The 25,063-nt window shown below is 37.7% G+C and overlaps 1 protein-coding gene across 4 annotated transcripts in view; it reads right to left on the bottom strand.

Annotated features, from left to right (window-relative positions):
* LOC139982363 (uncharacterized) overlaps positions 1–25,063 on the bottom strand; it is a 79,955-nt gene that overhangs the window by 16,472 nt on the left and 38,420 nt on the right. For all 4 annotated transcript variants that reach the window (XM_071995108.1, XM_071995110.1, XM_071995109.1 and 1 more), the window contains exons 3-15: positions 24,559–24,671; positions 23,644–23,760; positions 22,271–22,356; positions 20,575–20,597; positions 18,280–18,901; positions 8,392–8,484; positions 5,453–5,591; positions 3,704–3,893; positions 3,493–3,540; positions 2,493–2,650; positions 1,332–1,449; positions 905–1,028; positions 80–179 (exon numbers count right to left, since the gene is read on the bottom strand). In XM_071995108.1, coding sequence (XP_071851209.1) covers positions 80–179; positions 905–1,028; positions 1,332–1,449; positions 2,493–2,650; positions 3,493–3,540; positions 3,704–3,893; positions 5,453–5,591; positions 8,392–8,484; positions 18,280–18,901; positions 20,575–20,597; positions 22,271–22,356; positions 23,644–23,760; positions 24,559–24,671 — 1,931 coding nt within the window. The remainder of the gene's footprint in view (positions 1–79; positions 180–904; positions 1,029–1,331; positions 1,450–2,492; positions 2,651–3,492; positions 3,541–3,703; positions 3,894–5,452; positions 5,592–8,391; positions 8,485–18,279; positions 18,902–20,574; positions 20,598–22,270; positions 22,357–23,643; positions 23,761–24,558; positions 24,672–25,063) is intronic.

Here is a 25,063-nt window from a genome sequence, read left to right as displayed (position 1 = left end):
TTTATTGTTAGTACAAGAAAACTCACCCTAGAGTAATATGTTAGCTACTAAGTTTCATTTCAGGAACAAGAAAACTCACCCTAGAGTTCCTGTTGTGTTGTTTGAATTGTAATTCGAAGGCTGTTTTTTCTTATTACCCGAGAAACAGCTAAAGACATCTGCTTTGCCTGCCGGGGGTGCTACAACGAAATGAAAATAATAGTGCATCGAAGGAACCATAGAGGACAGCAACGTAGCAAGCAATTTACTTTATCAATGGAATTTAATTTCCAGTAAACCTTGGGTAAACTGAGTAATCTATACATCAGACATAATAGTAACAGGATAAGACATTTTGACAAAGTGTGAAGATATTGGTCACCATTTTATTTTTGTTTGAATCCGGTGAGAGATCTCATTGGTCAATCTTATCACAATGGCAACATGATGAACACACAAGGTCTTCACAAGGCTAACAAACAACATATATATATATATATTGCTGTGCTATTTTACTCTTTGGTTTTTTACAATATTGTTGACATTTTATTAATATAAGCACAGACTGTTACCTCTAGATAGACTGAACACACATACTATTCTATCTTTTAGGGAGTGTTAGCTCAGGGAGTGTTATTACACTATTAGGGAGTGTTAGCTCAGTGGTTAACGCTGGTGCCTTTCAATCATAAGGTTCCGAGTTCAAGTCACTCCAAGATTAATATCTGTCGTTCAGTTACAGAGTTGTTGACAATTGACAATTCATAATCATGGACGTAATAATATGAATCTAAGAGACTGACTTCGGTCAACTTGCGGCTTTGATAAGCCAATGATGGCTTCTTCGCGAGTTCCTGCTTGCAGGAGGATACATACATCTTAATAATACTTGCTATTTAATTTTATTATTGTCTTTGAATCCTACCCTTCTGTTGTTGGTTTTTCTTGTCCTGCGTGGCTGTTTTCGTCGACGCCGTGTCTGGGTGGTCAATCTCCTGAGCTGTTTGGTATGAGAGGTTCCTAATGATACATATAGCATGCTCCACACACTGGATGAATGAAAAAATACAAAAGAAACAGAACAATAGGACATTGTTAACATGTAACAATAGGGAGTCGCTACACATGATGATCACGTTAATGTCTCAACTCGGTATGTAAAATACAAAACACCCTGTACATGATACTAGCTAGCAAAATTTCATTCTAGTTGATGTGTTTGGTTTTTATTATTTTACCTTGGTGTCCATGTCTCTATTCCCCACTGCTCCACTCAGTATTATGTGTATTAATATATCTATCAGACCCTCCTCACACTACTATGTTAATGTGTTTGGTTTTTATTATTTTACCTTGGTGTCCATGTCTCTATTTCCCACTGCTCCACTCAGTATGTGTATTAATATATCTATCAGACCCTCACAATTCCTCAATCTTCTCCTGGCATCGATCCCACCAGAGCTAACATTCCTGAAAAACCATAACAAAATAAAATAAAAAAAATATATATTAGTTATAAAAGATACAGGTATACACATTAATATTGCAATGATATAAGAGGACTGCATATGCAGAACAGTGTTATTCAAAGTTTTTTATTTAATTCCAACAGGTTCATTTTTTTTTGAGTTGCAAATCAAAAATTTCCATACAACAACAAAAAAAAATAGACAAATATTTATCCCACTAAATTCTTGATCCATATTTTAAGAAAGCGAATGAACTAAATCAGTAACTGCTGATAAATTTCTAATTCCACAAATAAATTTACAAAGTTCTAAAAATATTATCCCTTTTTGCAGGAAGCTAAATTTGAGAGAGTGACACAGGAACTACAAAGAGACAAGCTACTTGTTGCCAACCAGGTGAACAGATCACAACTAGCATCAGAAACAGAGAGTATTAACAGTATAAGGTGTGTAAATATGTATAGCGTCCTCTAATTTGATGAAGTTTACCCAATGTCCAGTATCTACGGTGCAGAAGTTTCCAAAAGAGAATATACACACTTTGCATGTATATTTGCAAGTTTGGATCCCTAGTGTGAGGGAGCGAGTACAATTGGAATGAGAGGACAAGGGGAGTTTGATGGGTCAGTCATATTACTCACGATAGGCTTGTCATGGGTTTGTGGGTAGTAATAGTAATAAAGTATATTTCAATTGAAGTAATTTAACACTAGGTTAACATTCGTAGCAAGAACGACTTGTCTATTTCAGGGATGAGCCTGATGAAAAAAAAATTCATGGAACTTTACAAAAATTGCGGTATAGGCTCCAGTTTGCGTATGCTACAGTGTGTTAGGATAATAGTTTTTGTCCCCGAGGTAGAACTGAAATCACGGATATTTAAATAACCTGATAATACAAGTTGTTAAAACTGAGAATTCAAAGTGGCAGGTGATATTAATTTATTGCTTCTAAACCCTACACTAACCAGACAATAATTACCACATTACCCCAATGATATCAAATGTTTTGCATTGTTTACTGATGGCGTAAAATCATCCTAACCTGATAACTCCCAGACAATTCAAGAATATCCGACTCCACGGCTGTTCGTTTTGAAGGATCACATTCTCGTTGGTCTGTGGATCCCAGCCTGTCTCTGGAATGAGCTCATTCTTCAGTAGAGGTCTCACAGCTTCATCCAAGATCACCATCTTGAGAGACTGCAAAGATTCACAAAGAAGCAAATATTCATACACTTTCCTGGTGCTCATCTATGGATTTCCTTACCAATTCAAAATTCTCCTACAACTAATTCTTTCAAGAAAACAAGCCTTCAATGTTAATTTATATCACTTGAGCCATTCCTTGATTGTTATCAATTTCTTCTTATGTTGCACACCACCCCCCCCCTTTAATTTCTCTCTTCCTCCCTTTTCCCCCTTTATTTTCCCTCTTCACCCCCCTTTTCCCCCATTTAATTTTCTCCCTCTTTTGAAATTGAGAAATTGCTTTAAAACCTTCCTCTCTGGTTTCCTGTCATTCCCAACATCAAAGCTATGTTTCTATATTCTCTCATACATACTGTGTTTTTCTATGGTTATATGAATTACTTTTTATATTATCTCTATATTCTCACCAAGTTTAACTCTTTAATAAATTGGATGTAACCGTTTGTGTAGAGACAGAGATGAGAAGACACCAAGGCTTCGACTGGATATTTACATCTATTGCATCCGCCGTGAAAACTCTTTGGTATATTTTACTCCTAACGCAAATTTATTGACAATTAAAAGGCCACACAGTATCAGCATGGGTAGTACAGGCTGCCACACCCTGGCATAAGTAACATGATAAGTACATAGTAGAACTCTGGTCATACAACTGACCCTACACAGATCAAGAATGCTAATAAGCCCTTTGATCTCTTTATGCCACTTGAAGGACTGATCAAACAGCAGAAGACATGACCTTAACTAATGAATAAAGATGAGGCACTTTCTGATTGGCCAAGAAGAAACACACTCTCTTACATTGGATAATTTGCATAATTCCTCCAACTTACCTCAGATGACGACAGATTCCACAGAGTCCCGGTAACCATCTCACGAATCTGTAAATTATGGAAATTTGAAAACAGCCAGGTTACCATAGCTACTAATTTTGAATGGGAGAAACTGAATAAATAGCACTTCTGAGAACAAAAACAAGTATTTAGAAGTAGAATATTTTGATCAAGATGACTTCCTCCAATGGGGCGGATACTTGCGACTTACCTCTGCATTTTGAGAGTGACGTAGCAACCTGATCAGAGTTGCAACACCGTTAGCATTCTTGATAGCCACCTTGTTCTCCTCATTTCCCTTGCCGAACGAGATGTTTCTGAGAGCTCCACAGGCTGACCGATGTATCTCTGATGACTTGTTATTCAAGAGTTCCACTAAGACAGGAATACCATTCAAACCACTATAAGAAAAGAATGACAAATGCACAAAAATAAGCCAAAAAACTGCATTATTTGGAAGGGACTTGACAACCCAACATCGTCACCAGCTTAGCCATTCATAGCTGAGATGAGATGCCATGAAGATAGTGACCTCAGAGATATGACCTTTAAGTTTCGTGGCCTGTTGACCTAATGAGGGTTTCGCCCTCACACAAAAACAGTAAGGTTCCAGTGCTGACTAATTTGAAGAAACGAGGTATGGCTAAAGTTTATGTTATCCACTGTACTCTTGTGTGCCCTGTCACATGTGTAAGTTTGTCACGCCCGTGGTCAGTGTACAAACCAAATCAACGGTCAGGGTACAAACCAAATCAACAGTCAGGGTACAAACCAAATCAAAGGTCAGTGTACAAACCAAATCAATGGTCAGTGTACAAACCAAATCAACAGTCAATGAAAAAACCAAATCAACTGTCAGTGTATAAACCAAATCAACGGTCAGTGTATAAACCAAATCAACGGTCAGTGTATAAACCAAATCAACGGTCAGTGTATAAACCAAATCAACGGTCAATGTACAAACCAAATCAACAGTCAGGTACTACAAACCAAATCAACGGTCAATGTACAAACCAAATCAACAGTCAGGTACTACAAACCAAATCAACGGTCAGGGTACAAACCAAGTCAAGTTTAAGTAACTGACATTCAATTCAGAGAGTCCCTATCAAGCAACTATGAAACCCAAACAAGATATTTTATAATATAATATCATATAAGTTCACTACATACCATAAAGTACCAGCATTTCCCATTATTAAACAAACTCATTAACACTTCAAGACACAATAACCTTTGATTGAACTCTGGATACTAGGTAGGCACTTTACAAATTCCTGGAACGGTTGATTCAAGATAAATTGAATGGTTGATTGAGCACAACTCTATAGCTACAAGCTAACCTCCCTCGCAGCACTGGACAAATTCCATTGCAGTGATCTAGTGAGCTGTATGACAAAGGTTTCAGAATCAAAATAACCCCTGGAAAACAAATTGTGTTATGGTATGGTGATGGGGCTGGGGTGGGGTGTGGGTGGGACAAGGGAAGGGGAAATAGAAACCATTCTTTCGAGGTAACCGGACCATTAACATCTATGAAAGGTAGTTGATTGCCTGTGAGTCAAAACAAAGTTAGCTGTCGGTCATTGAAATGGACATCAACTGTCCCACACTAGCAAATTCAGCTGAATGTTTTATATTACTAGTTAATTTTTTTCATTCCATGATCAAGACCTTCTCCAGGGATGAGCCTGGGGTAAAAAAAAAATCACAGAACTTTGCAAAAATTGCGGTATAGGCTCCAGTTTGAGTATGCTACAGTGTGTTAGGATAATAGTTTTTGTCCTCCAGGTAGAAAAGAAATCACGCATATTCCACGAATTCGCGGAAAAAGCTCATGCCTGCTTTTCAATCAATCAGAATCCTCCTCTAATGAAACTGACTGACCTTTGACATGGACTAAGATCAAGTTTCTTTGATGGGTGAATCTGATGTATGTATCTACTCTAGAAATACCCACCGGGTTTTATTTTTGATCCCGTCGTCCCCGTACGTGAGATGTTGAAGGTACGCCGCAGCGTTGGCTACTCTACCCTCATCTCGGCTGGAGAGATAGTCGATGACCTCAGAAAGGTCCGGAGACCTCCATTCATCATCGCCTGTCAAAGAGAACAAGATTAATTAAGAGTAACATGTAAGGAATGAGAATATGAACTTAGTACTGTCAGTATGGTTGATAGATAACATTCAGTAATATATCGCCAACACTAAGCTGTAATCACATATAAAACTAGACTGATGGACTCAGTACTGTGATCATATGTTTATAATCACACTAGACTGATGGATTGAGCTCTGCATATTGTCTAAATTAGACTGATGGACTCAGTATTGTGTTTATATGTTAACAATCACACTAGACTGATGGACTCAGTATTGTGATCATATGTTTACAATCAAACAACCAATAACTGCAAATTGTCTAAACTAGACTAATGGACTCAGTATTGTTTTCATATGTTTACAATCACACAACCAATAACTGCATATTGTCTAAACTAGACTGATGGACTCAGTATTGTGTTCATATGTTAACAATCACACAACTAATAGCTGCATATTGTCTTAACTAGACTGATGGACTCAGTCTTGTGTTCATATGTTTACAATCACACAACCAATAGCTGCATATTGTCTAAACTAGACTGATGGACTCAGTATTGTGTTTATATGTTTACAATCACACTAGACTGATGGACTCAGTATTGTGTTCACATTTTTACAATCACACAACCAATAGCTGCATATTGTCTAAACTAGACTGATGGACTCAGTAAATATGTTTATGAATACCACGGAAACAGGTTCTCCAAAAGTGGAATAAAATGCTCTACAGTGTATATTACAACTATATGACATTTTGCGGCCATTTCTAGCAGCAACACTCACCATTAATTTTGTGTTACTTGATACAACCCCTTTAAATTAAGAATCTATCTGCACCACTCTTGTGGTATTCCATTACTGTGTTCACCAATACAACCAGCATAACATGTGATCTCCAGTCAGCTAATGAGTTTCCCCAAACGTTAGGAGGACATTTCTAACACACATACACGCACACACAAGCACACACATACACGCAATGTATCCATGGGACAATAAGATAAAGTTTATTTACTGGTAGAATATGAGCATAGTGGCATGTACAACTGACTAATGTGGGTTGCAAAGTACATTAAAGTAGCCGGTAGAGTAAAACAGCTATAAAGAAATAAAATTTATTGTTTACAACTCATGCAAGCAATAAATGTACAGTACACAAGCTAACTTGTAACATATAGCTACTTGTATACTAAAATACCAATGTTATCAAATAATGACATATCTAGTAAAAATATAACAACATTTAGACACAAACAACAAAACTCCACCACCAAAGGTTTTGTTTTCAAATTTTGTATATTTTTTATTTCTCATTGTTGACTCAAACTTTGAAGTAAAGTAACTTGGAACTCAGAAATAACTATTAATAATTATTGTTAGGATATCTATTTTTTGTAATTTTTTTTAGGATGCAATTTTTTTTTTTTAGGCTGTAATATTTTTAAGCTGTAATAATTTTAAGTTGTAATATTTTATGCGATTTTGTGAAGTGCTTTGAGATCATTCTTTGATGTAAAGCGCTATATAAGAATAAATTATTATTATTATAATACAGTGACCAGAGAGTTGGATTAATTACGACCATTGCATCTGTCTGAAACTACTGATAAGTTGTCTCTTTTGCCATAAATGGACTTGAAGCAAACAGGTGTGATATCATAGTTGCACAATGACAGCAAATTATTTGCTTTGTGTATCCTTTTATCATTTTGAATAAATCCAGAGGTCAAACTTTACTTAAAGTAAAGTTAAAGATATAAAAATGTCAATTACTGTAGTGTATGCATGCATACAAACCCATATTGAAGTATGAAAATGGTTATTAAAGTTTGCATCAAATAACACTAATTGTGTTTAACAGTTTGCCTATATGACATGTCACCTGTTTTGCTTCAAGTTTACTTAAAGATGCAAAATATGTCAACTTCAAAAGAAGTTTAATCTTGAAAACAGTACTTATGAAATGAATACAGATTTTGCCAGAATTTGCCAAGTTTGCCAGATTATGTTACTCTTTTGTCTATCAAATGTAACATGATTTTCCTCTGGACCATCCCTTTAACAGCCACTCAAGAACATTTCATTTCTAAGCCAACCTGAAATTAATTTCTAAGCCAACCTGGAATTAATTTCTAAGCCAACCTGGAATAAATTTCTAAGCCAACCTGGAATAAATTTTTATGCAAACCTCAAATTAATTTCTAAGCTAACCTGAAATTAATTTCTAAGCCAAACTGGAATTAATTTCTAAGCCAACCTGGAATTGATTTCTAAGCTAACCCTGTGTAAAAAAGAACCTTTGAAACATCACTTGCATCCCTTGCGTAAGAATTCGGCCATTTCGCAATAGCAATGTTCTGCCATGAGACAGGGCTAAATTGTCTCCTTCCACTTAGAACAGGGGTGGGCAACCTTTTTGAATGAATGGGCCAGATATAAGGAGTGAAAAATTGACTGGGCCACACCTAACCAACGACCTGCTGTTGATTTCAAACCTGCGATTCCGAGGACTTTCAAGCAATAGGTGTGTGTACTTAATCTGTATTCACTAAAACATAATGTCAATACAGTACAGTTGATAATTAATGGGGATAATAGACCTACCTGACAGCATCATTAGTGCAGATAAATTCTAAGCAGCTAGCTTGTTTTTTGTGATGATGTAAAATAGATCGATTTTTTTTTCTTTTCTTGAGACATCTCACAGGCCGCAAACAAAATCACTGGCGGGCCGCATGTGGCCCGCAGGTTGCCCACCTCAGACTTAGAACATCACCACAATATATAACCTACCCATGTGATTTCCTCCAAAAGCAGCCTCTTGTGTCTGCATCCCTTCTGGGACAATGTCGCCCTCATACGCAGGGTCTCGACGCAAATCGCCATCTGAAAATTGGGAAAAAAATCAAACAAAAATGTAACCAAAAATTTGGGACTAATAACGATGGGCAGCAACCCATCCACTCTGCAGACTCAAAAGGAAGGAGAACTTCAATTATACCGAGCTGTCATAAAGTAGGTCCAAGATCTCAAATGTCACAAAACTGCCAAAAGCTGAGAAAGAGGCAATATATAAAAGACTGCATCATTACTGCATTTTAGTTTTTCCCAAGTTTGTCCTCTGCCCATGGACCTCTGGAGGGGTGGGTCAGGGGGCAAAAGCATCGGTGAGAGGTGAATTTTGGTACTTAAATTCCACATAAATATGTTTGCAACATTCTTTCTTCCATGAAATGTTACGTTATGAATAAAGTATTAATGATAAACCTATCACAGCACACAACATACTATTTGTTAACGTCACCTAACCCCACCCCATCCACCCCCCTGCCCCCAAACCCCACTCTAAACAATAATTCAGCTGTAAGTCAGATCTGCTGAACACACTGCACATATTTAAGACATCTTGTGTTCCGATCTTCTCAAACCACTAACCAATATACAATAAAGAAATGCCAAGTCTGGCAGATAAATGTGCCTTGAAATGGTTACAAGAAATACCAGGCAGAGATATATGTGTCAAACTGTTAACCCTCTCTTATACACATCAATTAATCACCAGAATATTATCTGCGTTTTGAAGTATTTTCTTTTTAGAATTCTTTTAGAATTCCTTTAGAATTCTTCATTGATCATGTAATTTGAGAGACGTTTTCTATCGTAATTTTCTACTTCCAGTTAACAACAACAACAACACGACTGACACCGCCTACAATGGCTATCTATCACAGCATCTCCCACATATGCCTGGTTACCATGACAACAGACGAGATAGCTATCACAGATATATATATATAACTGACATTGACAATTTGTAAACCAGCAACATGGCTGCCAGCAAAATCATCAAGAATTATCAACAAAACAGACACCAGAAAAGAATCGCTCGAAAAATTACGTGAGAAATCGCTGGCTTAATAATTGTGTGAACACACAATTCAAGTTACACATACTCTTTACGAGCATTGATACATTAATAATGACATCTTTGCATGTTGGGCCCTTTCAATTGTAGTCATAATCTGCCCGTTGTTACATGTACGTATTTAGGCCAAACATAATATGCCAGACATTTCTCCCTACAATATATATGTTTCCTCCAAACATAGCCAAATTCCTAATCATTACCCCTCTTGTGATATAGAAGCCTCAAGCTTGTTGATGATGTATATCAACTATTTAAAGAACCTGAAGAAAATCTTTTTCAATTTGAAAATGGTATTATTAAGAATTCCATGTGCATCATGAAATGTTAATGTTTGTGCTTTTTTGGGGGAGGGGGGGGGGGATTTTTTGGTCACTGTTGTGTATAATCAAATAAAATATGGCTAAAGTTGCAACCAAATTATTCTTTTCAGAAACAATGAAGATTATTCTGCTATTGTTATGATAATGGTACATCCCTGGGAGGTAATGTGACACACTGAATAAAATGACAGATTTCTGACCAATAAAGCGTCACTTTTTTACAGTTATTGTTTCTCTCTTTTTGAGGAAGGTCTAGGAAGGAGGGAGGGGAGAGGATGTTGCTAAGGTGAAGAAGTCTTTAAAGCAATTTTACTTCAGTTTACAGATGAAAATCAAGAACTGAAGTCTGAATGTCTAACAATTTAATACTGCTGAGCAGTAATGACATGCAATTAGGCTGTGTTACATACAGTAGCAATTAATGTACATGATAGGTTTTAAATGGATTAAGAAAATAAAAGTTGGGTTGTGGTATTGTCCTGCAGTACCGCTCAGCCGCTCATATAGCACATACACATACAGTGCCATATGGCGGTAATATGTGTCACACTTCTACATGGTTTCTTATAGCGCCAGGTGGCTATGTTGACATTTCTTATGTAACTGTTAACTTTGCTGGTCAGAGACCACTGTTCTTGCATGTTTATGTAACCAAGGTTCACATCACATTGCCATTCCATACAATTCTTATGTAACCGTTAACCTTGCTAGTCAGAAACCACGGTTCTTGCATGTTTATGTAACCAAGGTTCATATCACATTGTCATTCCTTACAATTCTTATGTAACCGTTAACCTTGCTAGTCAGAAACCAGAGTTTCTTGCATGTTTATGTAACCAAGGTTCACATTGTCATTCCATACAATTCCTATGTAACGGTTAACTTTGCTATTCAGAAACCACGGTTCCTTGCATGTTTATGTAACCAAGGTTCACGTCACATTGTCATTCCATACAATTCCTATGTATATAAACCGTTAACCTTGCTAGTCAAAAACCACAATTCCTTACATGTTTATGTAACCAAGGTACACATCACATTGTCGTTCCATACAATTCCTATGTAACGGTTAACTTTGCTATTCAGGAACCACGGTTAATTCCATACAACCCAGAAAACAACAGAGTTTGGGTTTCCATGCAATAATTTATCCGGTATCTCATCGCAATATACTATCTTAAGATGGTCAAATCAATATTCCAACGGCTGTAGCATCTTTGTATATACTGGAACCATAGCATTTCATAAAAGAGAAAATTCCCAGCCTTCAAATATTACTACCCAAAGGTTAAATGCTACATCAATCCCTGAGTTTCCAAACTTTAACAGAGACAATTTTTTTTCTTCAAACATGAATTTATGTCAATAAATTAAAACTAGAGCACCAATGGTGCAGGAGCTCATACCTTTTCGAGCTGAAAAATGTAGGGCCCACAAAACCAATTTTGGACCCGTGAGGGATACCCCCCCCCCCTCCGTTAGCAGAATCCTGGCCACACCACTGGCTATAATTCCTATTTTCCCCCTTTAAATCCTATTTTACCCACTCTCTCAAACAATACCACTGACCTACCCTATTAAACTTTCTCCCCTCTACCTTAGCAGACATAACAAGCACTCCCTACAAGTCATAACTTCACAAGCTGCCTACATACCTCAGGCTCAAAGACTTCTAAGAATCGGCAAGTGCTGATTAGCTATAGGGCTCTCATGCTTACAGTTCAACAGTTAATAACAACTCCCAGTCCTGCTTTAATTCCACTAACAGCTTCTGCAGAGCTTAACCACAAATGTAAACAAACACTGCAGACACTGGGAGACAAATTAAAGGAGCTTTGGCAAAAAGTGAAGGCTCAGATTTTTTTAAACAATGGGGATTAATTGTAATTAATTAACTTTTGACCAGAAATTTTTAGGCATCACCTTATTCATACACAATCCAACAATCATCAGTTCAACTTTGAATATAATCCATCAAAATCTTGAGGAGATTGAGATATTTGAAAATATTACAAAGAATGACCCCCGATGACCCCCTAAATGACCTTTGACCTCAATTTTCCGAACACCCCTTGTAACTCTCATCCCGAGGAACATTGTGACCAAGTTTCATTATAATTGGCCATACACTGTACGAACAGGAGCAATTTGAAAATATAGGGCCGCGGCCCGGGCCACAAAAGACCCCTAGTTGATCTTTGATCTCAAATTCATGAACACCCTGAAGGTAAAACTACCATAGTACTATCGTGACAAACCCTCAACATTGTACCATGTAATCTGTAGGAGAAGAAGCATTTTGCGTATTTCCACAAAATGAACCATTACGGCCCACAGATGACCTTTGACCCCAAATTTCGGACCATCTCTGATGGCCCTATACCCACTGGTCCTTGTGTCCAAGTTTCATGAAATTCCATCAAACACTGTGCGAGTGGGAGCGGTTTTACCAATTGTTGACGGATAGAGTGATAGAGTGATAGACGCCGCACTGTAACAATAGCTCACACCAGCATGCTGGTATGAGCTAAAAACCACATCCTGGATGGCTGACTTGGTCGAGCACAGGACATTTAATCCTCAGGTCCCTGGTTTAAATCCTCTTATTATCCAATAATTCCTCTGCACCTTCTAAACTTTGGAAATGATCAATATACTGTAACCAATGTGATCCCAAACCTTCTTTTGAGCACTCCCGAGTATTCCTAAGTACCACAAATGTTAGTGGGATATTTAAACCTCCCCCACCCAATGCCCCACCAAAACCCCACCCCACCTCAACTTTCTTATCCATAAACCTGCCTACCTCTTGGCCTCCCCAGCTATCCAATCAAAACTAACCTGAGAGAAGACTATAACAGGGGTTTGATATCATTATTACACATACTAGATACCTATCTCACCTCAACATGCACAATATTCTGCAAAAATTAGTTGAAAAGTTCCACAGAAAAAAAAAAGTAAACAGAATTGATATTTTACAAGCCTTGATCTCCACAGAAGTAAACAAACAGAATTGATATTTACAAGCCTTTATCCACAAGCTCTTCTTCTTCCTGACCAGGAGTAACCTCCGATAAACCTCTTCCGTCGACGAGGAATTCGACATTGCTCTTTCTCCGGAGGGGAGGGCTACGTTTTCAATCGATCGGTCTCCACTTTTGACAAGTGTCTTTGCCACTAAATCTAACTGCCTTACCAAAAAAAACTAACACTGAAGAGGTCTCAGGTAATTTTTCTATGGAAACGAATTATTTAATTCCAGCTTGCTTGCCAAGCTCTGTGACTACCAGCAGAATTCTTCTCCTTACTGCACGCATGACAGAGTAGAGTGACAAGCTAGTTACTGGTTATCATGATCAGAGCTAAAAACTACATCAGCTAGAAACGGGATCAAAAACAACACCAGAGACAGACTCGCACGTACTTGGTCACGTTTACAGTCGTAAATGATTACGAAAGGGAATCCCTCCGAAAGTTCAAGGTAGATTTAATGAGAGTATCTTCTAAGGAAAGACCCACATGTATAAAAAGTGCGATAGAATGATCTTCCTTGGCTATTTATATTAGGAAGGAGTTGATCTTTGTACAGTAATGTTTTCTTTCACAAAACTCAGGTGAAGGGAGATTTTGTAGACAATCAAATATTATGTAACAATTAGGATAAAAGTTTGTCGATTAGGGAAGGTACCTAAATATCCTGTGCACATAGTGAAGATGGTATTTGCATCTCAACATGTTGAAATGTTACCGCATCTCAACATGTGGAAATGTGAAATGTTATTGCATCTCAACATGGTGAAATGTTATCGCATCTCAACATGTTGAAATGTTATCACAACTCAACATGTTGCAATGTTATCGCGTCTCAACATGTTGAATTGTTATCTCATCTCAACATGTTGAATGTTGTCGCATCTCAACATGTTGAAATGTTATCGAATCTCAACATGTAGAAATGTTATCGCATCTCAACATGTTGAATTGTTATCTCATCTCAACATGTTGAATTGTTATCTCATCTCAACATGTTGAAATGTTGTCGCATCTGAAACTACTTTCAGTAATAATTCTGAACCAGCATTCTAGCTAAGTGTACGACAACAGGACAGCGTTCAGGTTTGATTGATGTCAAATATAGGATATTATAAAAAATATTGAAAATATCAATAAAAATTCATTAAGACATAAATTAAACCTCCATGTACAGTAAAACTACTGTAGCCATGAAAACCCACTTTGGAAAGGTGTATCAAAACACAGGCATGCAAACCTACTGTGGGACTTTCGTCTGAGTATAACAAACTTAATGTAAACCCACTTTATGTCAGGTGTACTATACAGGGATGAGACTGGGCCGGGGAAAAAAAATCTGAAATTTATCGATCGCCGTCCTGGGGGAGGGGTTTAAGGGGAGGGGTCTCCCCCTCCCCTTTAGAAATTTTTTGTCAGGTAAGGAGGGCTTAGATGCAAAATGGTGGACTCTAGATGGAATCTATCACATCACGTAACTCGCCAAAAAAGTGTGGAATTTCTGCTTGTATAATTTATCCATTAGCTTTTTTGAACCAAAAAAAGGCTTTTTTGCTTGCTTTGTGCTACTTGATTCCACCACTGGTCAAATTCGGTGTTTCTTCCCTTCACAGTCCAGCATGTTCGGCAAAAAAAAAAAAAAAAAAAAAAAAAAAAAAAAAAAATTAAATAAATAAATAAAAAAAATATAAAAAATAATAAAAAACGCGAATTACGAGAAAAAACGCGAAAATGAAAAAAGAAAAAATCGGAAATCCGCGTTTCCGCGGAAGAGTCTCATGCCTGACTATAATACAGGCAGGCAAACCTATTGTGGGCCTACCTGTACCTGAATATAACAAATTAGCAATGTAAACCCACTTTATGTCAGGTGTACTATAATACAGGCATGCAAAACCTATTGTGGGCCTACCTGTACAGGTGTATAACAAATTAGCAATGTAAACCCACTTTATGTCTGGTGCACAATAATACAGGCATGCAAACCTTTTGTGGGCATATCTGAATATAACAGCTACGTAATGTACTATATCCACCATATGTCTGGTGCACTTTAATACAGGCATGAAAAGCTATTGTGGGCCTACCTGAATATAACAAATAAGCAATGTAAACCCCCTCTATGTCAAGTGTACAATAATGCAGGCATGAAAAGCTATTGAAGGCCTACCTGAATTAAACAAATAAGCAATGTAAACCCACTTTATGTCAGGTGTACAATAATACAGGAATGAAAAGCTATTGCGGGCCTATCTGAATATAATATAACAACTAAGCAATGTAAAGCCACCATGATGTATTCAGATAGTCTCTGGGGTTTTACTGGAATACAGACCTATTGTGTGGGCTTAGCTGAGCAGAGCTATATAAAGCCCATTATGTGCCATATGTACAAGAATATATGCATGCAAATTAACTGTGGGCTGATATTAAATAAAGCTATGTAAACCCACAGTGTGTCAGGTGCACCGGAATAAAGGGAAGAGAGTATACACTACCAGTAAGGCAAAACATAGCTATGTAAGCCCACTAACCGTCATGTGTACAAGAATATTGCCTTGCAAACTAACTGTGGGCCAAACCTAGTACCGCAATGTAAACCCACTATGAACCAGGTTTAAGGAATGAAATACCTATGGTGGGACAATTTATTGGAAGATATCAAATGCCATGATCGCACTGTTTCCTCTCAACAGTCTTAGTGTATATTAGCAATTTTAACTGACTTTTGACAATCTTTATTCAAATCATACTTTTGGCAAAAGTAAGTTTTTGTAGCCATGGGTCAAGGGTCACCATCTCCTCTCAGTTGCCCAATCCACACTGCTAAATGAAGTTGTCTATTTCTGTCTAATGAAACCTTAACCCCCATACCCTCCCCTTACTTATATGTAATTGTCTTAGCTCCCTAATCCACATCTGCATTGCAAAATCACATTTATATTTCTGTCTAATGTTTCCTTAGCCCACTCCCCATAACCCTCCCCTTCCCCTCCCCCTTCCCCTCTCCCTCCTCCCCAGACCTAAACAGACACACATGCATTTGCCTCAGCTCCTGCATACAAGTATGTTATCTCACTGACACAGTTATCTCACTGACACAACTATCCTGGTCAGCTTATTCCATCAACATTAGTTAGCATTACAGGTCAAATACAAAGAAATTTGTTAGGTCACAGAAAGAAAGTTGAAGCACAGTGCTGTGAACAAGATTTGCCTTTCTGTTTAATGGTGCTTTTACTTTCATCTGTTAACTAGGATATTTTTGGTGTGAAGGGTTTAATATCGAACAAGAAACAGTGAGAAATGTTATTAAATGTTAAGATCACTACAAACTCACAAACCACACCCCCCCCCCCCAAAAAAAAAACTTACTTGAGAATGGGAGATTTTGAAGGAAGAGGTAACTAGTGGGGTGTGTTGACCCTGAAGATAGGTCAATGGGGAACCACCTTGTTAAGGCTGGTTGATTTGTGTGCATATGTAGAATGGAGACACGCAAGAGAGCAGTGAAGTACACACTGTATAACGTTCAGGTCCAAGACCACTGACTGGTTATTTACAGACTTAAGTGTGTAAGTGAATTGTTGGTTAATTCAAACACAGCAATGTATTGTTACATCGAGCATAGTAAATATTATCCTGCTCGCGACGGTTTAGACACGTAGCCCTTTGAGGGAACATGACTTTTCCACCCTCACCTTTTGTCCTTCCTCCTGGGAGGGAACCAATTATTGATATAAAAATAACTGCAGACTATCATGTTCCAAAATCTTTGGAAAAATCTAAATTTGCCAAATCTTTTGACAAATTTTTTGGGACAGTTTGATTTTTTGTGTCTGTTCACTTGTGATGTGAGATCAAGCTTTAATCATGTTGCCATGGTGACAAATACTGGTGCAATTTGTACCAAATTTAGCTACCATGAATTGGAATGCTTTATAATGAATGACGTTTATTGTCCCTTTAGAATCATGTAACTATGTCAAAGTAGTCACATCATGTGATTTAGAGAGCATGTTATGTCGTGAGTCGTCACCCAGAAATAGGCCTATGGTCACAATCTATCAAAGGGGGTTTCTAGCTCATATAGACAGATGTGTTCATCAGGGTACTGACACCATTACATGCAGTGTAAAAGTGCAACTGTGTCTCCATGTGTGCAAACTAACCCATACTCATGACTCCACACATGTATGTCTAATGTTGACCCTACCCCTTTCAACTAATTCCTGCACCATTCTTGCACCATACCTGCACCATTCCTGCACCATTACAACAAAGAATTTGTGTGTTAATAACAAAAGTGAAAACAGTGGTGCAGCAAACAGCAAGCCAAGTGCCAGTTCCTTACTGGGATCTTTCATCCGAGGGGGGAGGTCCTCAGAATCGGCAGGAGGGGCGAGGTCTGGGCCAACCTCATCCCCATCTGCAACGTCTTCCATCATCCTCTTCTCTTCTCCTCGGTCAGCCGAGGAGGAGGAGGGCCCTACCTCCTCGACTCTCTGCAGGGAGATTTTTGGCGGTTTGGGAGGGGGGCTGAATTCGATATTCAGGACCACGGGGGAGTCATAGAAGCTGGGATTGATAAACTCCAAGGATCTATATTTTGGGGGTAAGAGGGGGACGTCTGCTGGGGTGGACTCTTCCCAGGGAAGTCCGTAATCGTCCATATCTTGATGGAAGCATGCAAACAAAGGATTCACAGTAGCAAAAAGGGTCAATACTAGGAATAACATCAAACTAGTGTGTGTCTCCCTATCTTTCTTTCAGACTACATTTATGAACTTTGACCTTTCTTAGGATTGCTAAATTCAAGGTGATTTAACCTGATATTGTTGGTCTACTAATGTACCCATTAAGCTAACCAAGAATTTCTAAGACCCCAATTCTTCATGAGTTATAAGAGAGTTAAATGCCACCGCTAATTATTCTACAATTTCTTTATAAAAAAAAAGACAATTCCAAGTATTTCAAACTTGCAGGGCTATGTTTCATAGTTACACTACCAATGAAAGGAGAAAAGAGGGCAAAGGTATCAAAATAACTCCTAGCTACAGAGTCTGCATTAGCGGTTGGTGGCATTTGGTTTCTTGAATTGTTTTTTGGGGTGGGGGTTTTGTTTGGGGGGTGGGGATTGGGCACTGATGGTGTTTATGCCCATAAAGAGTTCCTTGCACAGGTGACATATTCCCGTTTACCTTTCTATGGTATTCCTTTTTTTCTTGATTGTTACCAAATCAAATTTAATTTGTAAATTTACAAAAATTTATTATATCAATAATAATATAGCCAAAGCATCTCTGCTGCATGGCCCTAGTGGCTTGTGTGGCCATGTTGAATTACCATAGCAACCATACTACAGTCATAGTCACCATACTATATATACTGCATACTCACCATTAGAGTCAGGATAAATGGCGGGTTCACCGTACTCATCTACCTGCGGAACAAAGTCCTCGTTGCCATAGCGACCGTCTCCTGGTTGGTAGCCTAACTCATGTTGAACTGAGCCATCATCCTGTACATAGTTATCCGTGGGGTACCCTCTATCCTCACGATAGCTGGGCTCATCTCCGTGGTAACCAGGGTCGTCACCGACGTAGCCGACTTCGTTACCGGGGTAACCCACATCGTCCGGGTAGTGTTGGTCACTGTAGCCGTCTCCCCTGGGGTGGGGTTCTTCAGGAGCAGGGATCTGATGGCCTTTCTTTCCTGGTAGAGAATCGTAACCATACCCACCAGCATCCCTGGGGATGGTATCTGAGTCATAGCCACTGGTTACTCCGCTGGGATCACGCTGGTTATAGTCCTCCTTGTAACCAAAGTCCTCATTCTGTTGAGAGATGTAGCCGTCCTCTGGTGGGGGGGCATAGTCCTCCAAGCCACCACCCATAGGGGGTGGGTTCCTATGTTCTGGCTGGGTATCGTCATGATGGGGTTGGTACTCATCAAAATAAGAGCCCTGTGGTGACCCGGGTGCGGGCTGCCTCTCGCTAAAGTGACTCCTTGTGGGTGAATCCTGTTTACATAGAGCAGAGGGATTATGACACCTGCTAATTGATTTCTGGAAAGATGTACAACTCTGCATTAAATACATTTTTAATAATAATAATAATAAATGCAACTTTATATAGCGCCAATATCCAGAGGAAAACCAATGCTCAGTGGCGCTAGTGCTCAGGGAAGGCAGTCAAAAATTGATAAGTTTAAGAGTCTGTTTTTGAAAATGTTAACATTGGGTGCTGACTTGATGTGCAGTGGAAGTGAGTTCCAAAGAGTAGGAGCGGCATTAGAAAATGATCGTTGACCAAATGACTTGAGCTTCCACTTAGGTACATGGAGCAGTAGCTGATTTAAGGATCGGAGAGAGCGGGTGGTGGTCTTCCGACTGATCATGCTACTCATTTATATAGTTAGATTAATCCAGAATTGCATTCCATAGGTTCATAAAAGTATCAAACTGTACCATCAGTATATTCCAGTACTCTTAAATCAATCAACTGAAGCCCAATTCGCATTCAATCAAATCTTCAAATTTGATTAACCTAAATACTGCAATCATTTTCAACTAACTTAGACATTAAGCAATTCAATTTTTTTATACCTTTATCAACCAATTCAACATCAATATTAATGAAAAATAAATTTAATACTTAAATTCAGTCAAATTGAAAGCTAGCCATTTCACTGGACTTTCACAAAACTGGTGTTCTATTCACATTTTGATTATTCTTCTTTCATTAATGAATAATCAATGCAATACTTAAATTCAGTCATATTGAAAGATCCATCCAAAGGGAGTTTCACTTATTCTTCTTTTATTTTGGTACATTTGTTCTACATTGTGACTGCACAAAGCTGAACTGTCCAATTGTCTCAAATTGCACAAGAACCTTGCAAGACATATACACACACTGCTATAAAACACAACTGTGCTTCCTTAATTCCTCACAAATTCCTCTCATATATGCTTAAAAATTAAGAGCATTTTATCAAACCAAAATGTCCACATTTAGTTAAGACTGTTTTCATAGCTGATTTACCTAGCCTAGTGTACTCTGCATATGAGAATTGAAAATCCTCAAAATTACTATGTGAAGCGCACCCTCCGGTCGCTGCAAATTTTACTATCAGTTCGATAACAGACAAAAATAATATGCAATGGATCACCGAATATGAGCATGCTGTTACAAAATACCTCCCCTTGCACCAACCCTCCCCATTTCTCACAAACCCACCCACCCATCCCTGCCCTTCAAGTCCATGTTCTTTCAAAGAACATCTTTGTGTACAACCCTTAACCAGAAGATGTATTCAAAATTAAAATCAATTTCATGACACTACAGTTTGTGTTGAATACATAATATGGTATAAAATAGTATAATATATATTAATATATATATCTGTGTATATCTGTGTATATGTGTGTGTTACTGGTTACTCCATATTATCCTACCCTTACATTTCATTCCAACAATCTCTAACTCTCTAATAAAAGCCATTTAGTTCTCTTCACAATTATCAAGTTAATATATTTTGTTGAGACTATCAATCCAGTATTGAGCATTGCGTAGGTGTGATACGACCAACTCAGTGCAACTGTATATAATAAGCTGAATGTAGAGTAACCTGTATGCAGCAAACACCAGAGATAATAGAATATATAAAAAGATAAAACCGAGTTCTACTTACGTAGGAAGGATTGTCATACGACTCTGTAAACAAAACAAAAAACAAACAATAATCTTGTAGTTTGCATGCAAGAATATTTCACCCCTACAATTCCCAGTTTTATCCAATTCTTATTCTCACCTAACCCCCCCATCCCCCCCCCCTGTCCCCTTCCTTCACCCTCAAAAATGAACTTTAAGATCTACATTCAATTTTGGCAAACAGCTAGGGTTAAATTTTGGGGGGTAATATCTAAAATTATATTTTTGAAGGTTGTTTGAAGTACAAAGTTGATTATTAAATACAACTTAACGTCTAACAGTAAGGTATGTGTGAGTGCCTTAACTGTAGATCAACTCATTATCGTAAATAAGCTGTGTCAGTACCTCAAACATACCTTGCACTGACTGAACAAGAAAAATTAGCAAATCTCAGAGCACCTGTAAAATGCTTACATTTTTGCCATGATCAGGAAAGAACTTACTATTAGGAAGCAACACTCTCACAAAATGGTTAATATTGGAACAAAGTTATACCCTCACTCTTTGGACCAGATGTACTCAATCCCTAACCCAATCTGTCCCAAGAAGGTCTTCTCACCCACCCTGTGACCATTTTCTAAAATATTGAGCAAGGCACAATCACACTTTATGAATCTAGGAAAAATTAGGCAGTCCAAAAACAGAACCTGTCCTAGGAAAATCTTAAATAGATATGATCTGGAGCAGGTCAAAATTGCCATTGCTTCCAGAGATTTTTAATCTGGACCATATTCCATCTGGGACTATTGAATTGCCAAATTTTTGGGGCCATACTATAGTCTGACAATTCTTTAGTAGTTGGTGTAAATTATGAATCAAAGAAGACCAAATGTCACCATCTAAGAGACAAAACCTGTACTAATTTTTAAAGACAACTCTCTCGTATCTAGGCCCTGTGTTTCTGACATATCACCTACTACCTAAAAATGCAATATGATGTGTTGGGACACTGTCCCGTTACACCATTGCTTTTGAACACTGTTCCCTTACACCATTGATTTCGAACACTGTTCCCTTACACCATTGCTTTCCAACACTGTCCTGTTACAACAATGCTTTCCAACACTGTCCCGTTACAACATTGCTTTCCAACACCTACTACCTAACAATGCAATATGATGATGTGTTGGACACAGTTCCCTTACACCATTGCTTTTGAACACTGTTCCCTTAAACACCATTGCTTCCAAACACGGTCCCTTACACCATTGTGTACAAACAATAAAACAACTCCTAAATGTCAACATTTTCAATAGAAATCTTGAGACTTATTTGTTCTCAAGAGCATTTTCTAGACTTTGGATATTAGGCGCTTTAGTTGATCGACGGAATGATTGATTGATTTCAAGTGTTATTACTGCGTAACATGTATGTAGTTCACACTCATCGACAGAACATGATTTTCTTAGAGTAGATTTTTCAGGAGCTTGAGTAGTGAAAAGTACTTTTAATAGTTCATTTTATTTTGCCATAAATAACCTTTATACCTCCATGTGTGTAACTCTCCCTCTTTTATCGAGGTTCAGATGAGTGAAGTAGAGTAATGTAGAGTTTTATAGAGTATTAATAGCCTTCATACCTACCATGTGTATAGCTCTCCCTCTTTTATCAATGTTCATAAGAGTCAAGTAGAGTATGGTAGAGTTTTATAGAGCATTAATAGCCTTTATACCTACCATGTGTATAGCTTTCACTCCTCTGTAGATAGCTGTTATACCCGAGACTGTCAACGGTAGCCATGTTGGTGTTCTCTAAAGATTTTCTGAAAGATGCCAAGAGACAGGGAAGAAAAATATCACAAAATTGAGGATTGAGGGACAAACATTTAAGTTTGAAAAGTAAAATCATGTAACACTTGCATATAAAGCTATGACGATGTTTATTGACATATTGAAAGATACCTATCTGTGGCTATAAATGTTACAGACCGTGTCTGAATTGAGAGTGGGGCACAGTGGGAGATGTCTCATAGGTGTAATACCATTTCAAATTTGAACCTGCGACTTCAGTTTCTTTTTGGAGTTTCTATGGAGTCACTCTTACCAGCCTTGCAAAATTGTGAGGGGAACGGCGGATTGAGCAGTTCAACAGTGATGGTCGAGTTTGGTTGTCCTTTAATAACTTTGTTGATTATTCTTATAAATATTCTTATGAATATTCATGACCTCAATATTTACATATTGTAATCCCATATACAGTATATAATACTGTTTTGCTTAAATGTTTGGAGAAGTGAGTTTCTTTATCTGAACAGTTTAATAGTGTTGGTTGAGTTTGGTTGTCCTTTAATATCTTTGTTAATTATTCTTACAAATATTCTTATGAATATTAATGACCTTGATATTTACATATTGTAATCTCATAAAAAGTATATACAGAATACTGTTTTGCATAAATGTTTGGAGAAGTGAGTTTCTTTATCTGAACAGTTTAATAGTGTTGGTTGAGTTTGGTTGTCCTTTAATATCTTTGTTAATTATTCTTACAAATATTCTTATGAATATTAATGACCTTGATATTTACATATTGAAATCTCATAAAAAGTATATACAGAATACTGTTTTGCATAAATGTTTGGGGGAGTTTGTTTATCTGAACAGTTTAATAGTGTTGGTTGAGTTTGGTTGTCCTTTAATATCTTTGTTAATTATTCTTACAAATATTCTTATGAATATTAATGACCTTGATATTTACATATTGTAATCTCATAAACAGTATATACAGAATACTGTTTTGCATAAATGTTTGGGGAGTTTGTTTATCTGAATAGTTGTTCAATAGTGTTGGTTGGGTTTGGTTGTTCTGTAATTATTTTTTTAACTTTTCTTACAAATATTCTTATGAATATTACTGACCTCAATATTTACATATTATTATCCCATATACAGTATATGCAGAATACTGTTTTGCTTAAATGTTTCTAGGAAATTGTTTATCTGAACAGTTCATAGTGAAGGTTTAGTTTGGTTGTCCTTTAATAACTTTGCTAATTATTCTTACAAATATTCTTATGAATATTAATGACCTCAATATTTTCATATTTACTTACAGAGCAGAATCAATCAGAGCGTTGGTGTTAACCTCTTCCCCTACGAGGGTGTTATCGTCTTCAACTGTCGAATCCTGCTGGGCTGACCTCCGAAATGAAAATGAATCGTTTGTTGTGCTGGAGAGAAAAGCAAAATAGAAATATTTCCTGATATTCAAACCTATTTATTTTTCATCTATGATATCACTTTTGTTACATAATATTCAGGCAGTGGATTATTCTGACACACACAAATTTAGCAAACGTTTATAGCTCGGACATTCTGTAGAGAAGAAGAAAATGGGAGCATGAAATCAGTTTCTTCACATTGCTACCAATTGCTTGAATCTTTAAATAATGCCCTCATTTGAAACCGAATTAATTCTTTCACTATTTTACTCAAATTCTCATCTGTTTCACACTTCTTATGGTCCTTTCACTCTCCAGCCCTTTTGAAGTAGAAAAGTTACTTGCTTCTGCCATTAAATCTGTTCTAACTGGCCTCCATCATCCCCCCACCCTCCACCACCCCCTCCCCACCCCTATCCCCTCCCCCACCCCCTTCCCCACCCCCCATAAACAGGACACTTTCAGTCGACCTGTCATAATTTCCATCGTTTCCACACTTGCATACTAGTCTTCTCACTTATCAGCCCCCTTTTCAAGGAAAACACTAGATAAAAACACTTTCATGTAACTGACATAGAATGTTAGTTCTCTTGGGCCTCTCTCCTCCAACCGTCCCCCAATCCAACCGCCCCTCAATCCAACCCCCCCATCCAACCCCCCCCCCCCACAGGGATACATAGCATCTTGAATTGCACTAATAACTGCAAAGTGTTGATGCTCGGTATTGGCAACCTCTGCACTGTACGTACTAGACAAGGAGTGTCCTATACATTGAAATATTAGAGGGCGCTATACATATTTACACACCTTATACTGTTAATACTCTCTGTTTCTGATGCTAGTTGTGATCTGTTCACCTGGTTGGCAACAAGTAGCTTGTCTCTTTGTAGTTCCTGTGTCAGTCTCTCAAATTTAGCTTCCTGCAAATACAAAATAGAGGAGAAATAATTGTGAATATTTATTAAAGTATTAAAATCAGACATTTACCAAAACATTCCTCTTCAAAGATGACCAAAAAAACAATGAAGTTACTTTGAAGCAAAAGACAAAAAAAAAAATCTGATTTCGTTTTTTTTTTTTTTTTTTTGGCGATTTGCAGCACAGCTTGAATGTTGTCTTTGTTCTTGTACCAGATTGAAGTTAATTTGACAGTTGCAATAGACCCCCTCCCCCACCCACCCACCCCCCAACCCCACCCCCCCCATACATAACAAGACAGCTCACCCACCACTTCAAGTTGTTTCTGTTTCAAATTTCATTTTGTTTCGTTTTACAATGGAAGAAAAGTGGTTCAACGTTTAAATCAGTGTTG

Source organism: Apostichopus japonicus, chromosome 16 (genome assembly GCF_037975245.1).
Source record: "Apostichopus japonicus isolate 1M-3 chromosome 16, ASM3797524v1, whole genome shotgun sequence".
NCBI classification, from domain to species: domain Eukaryota; kingdom Metazoa; phylum Echinodermata; class Holothuroidea; order Aspidochirotida; family Stichopodidae; genus Apostichopus; species Apostichopus japonicus.
Note: the sequence above shows the minus strand (reverse complement) of the source record. Positions and strands in the feature narration are given on the sequence as shown.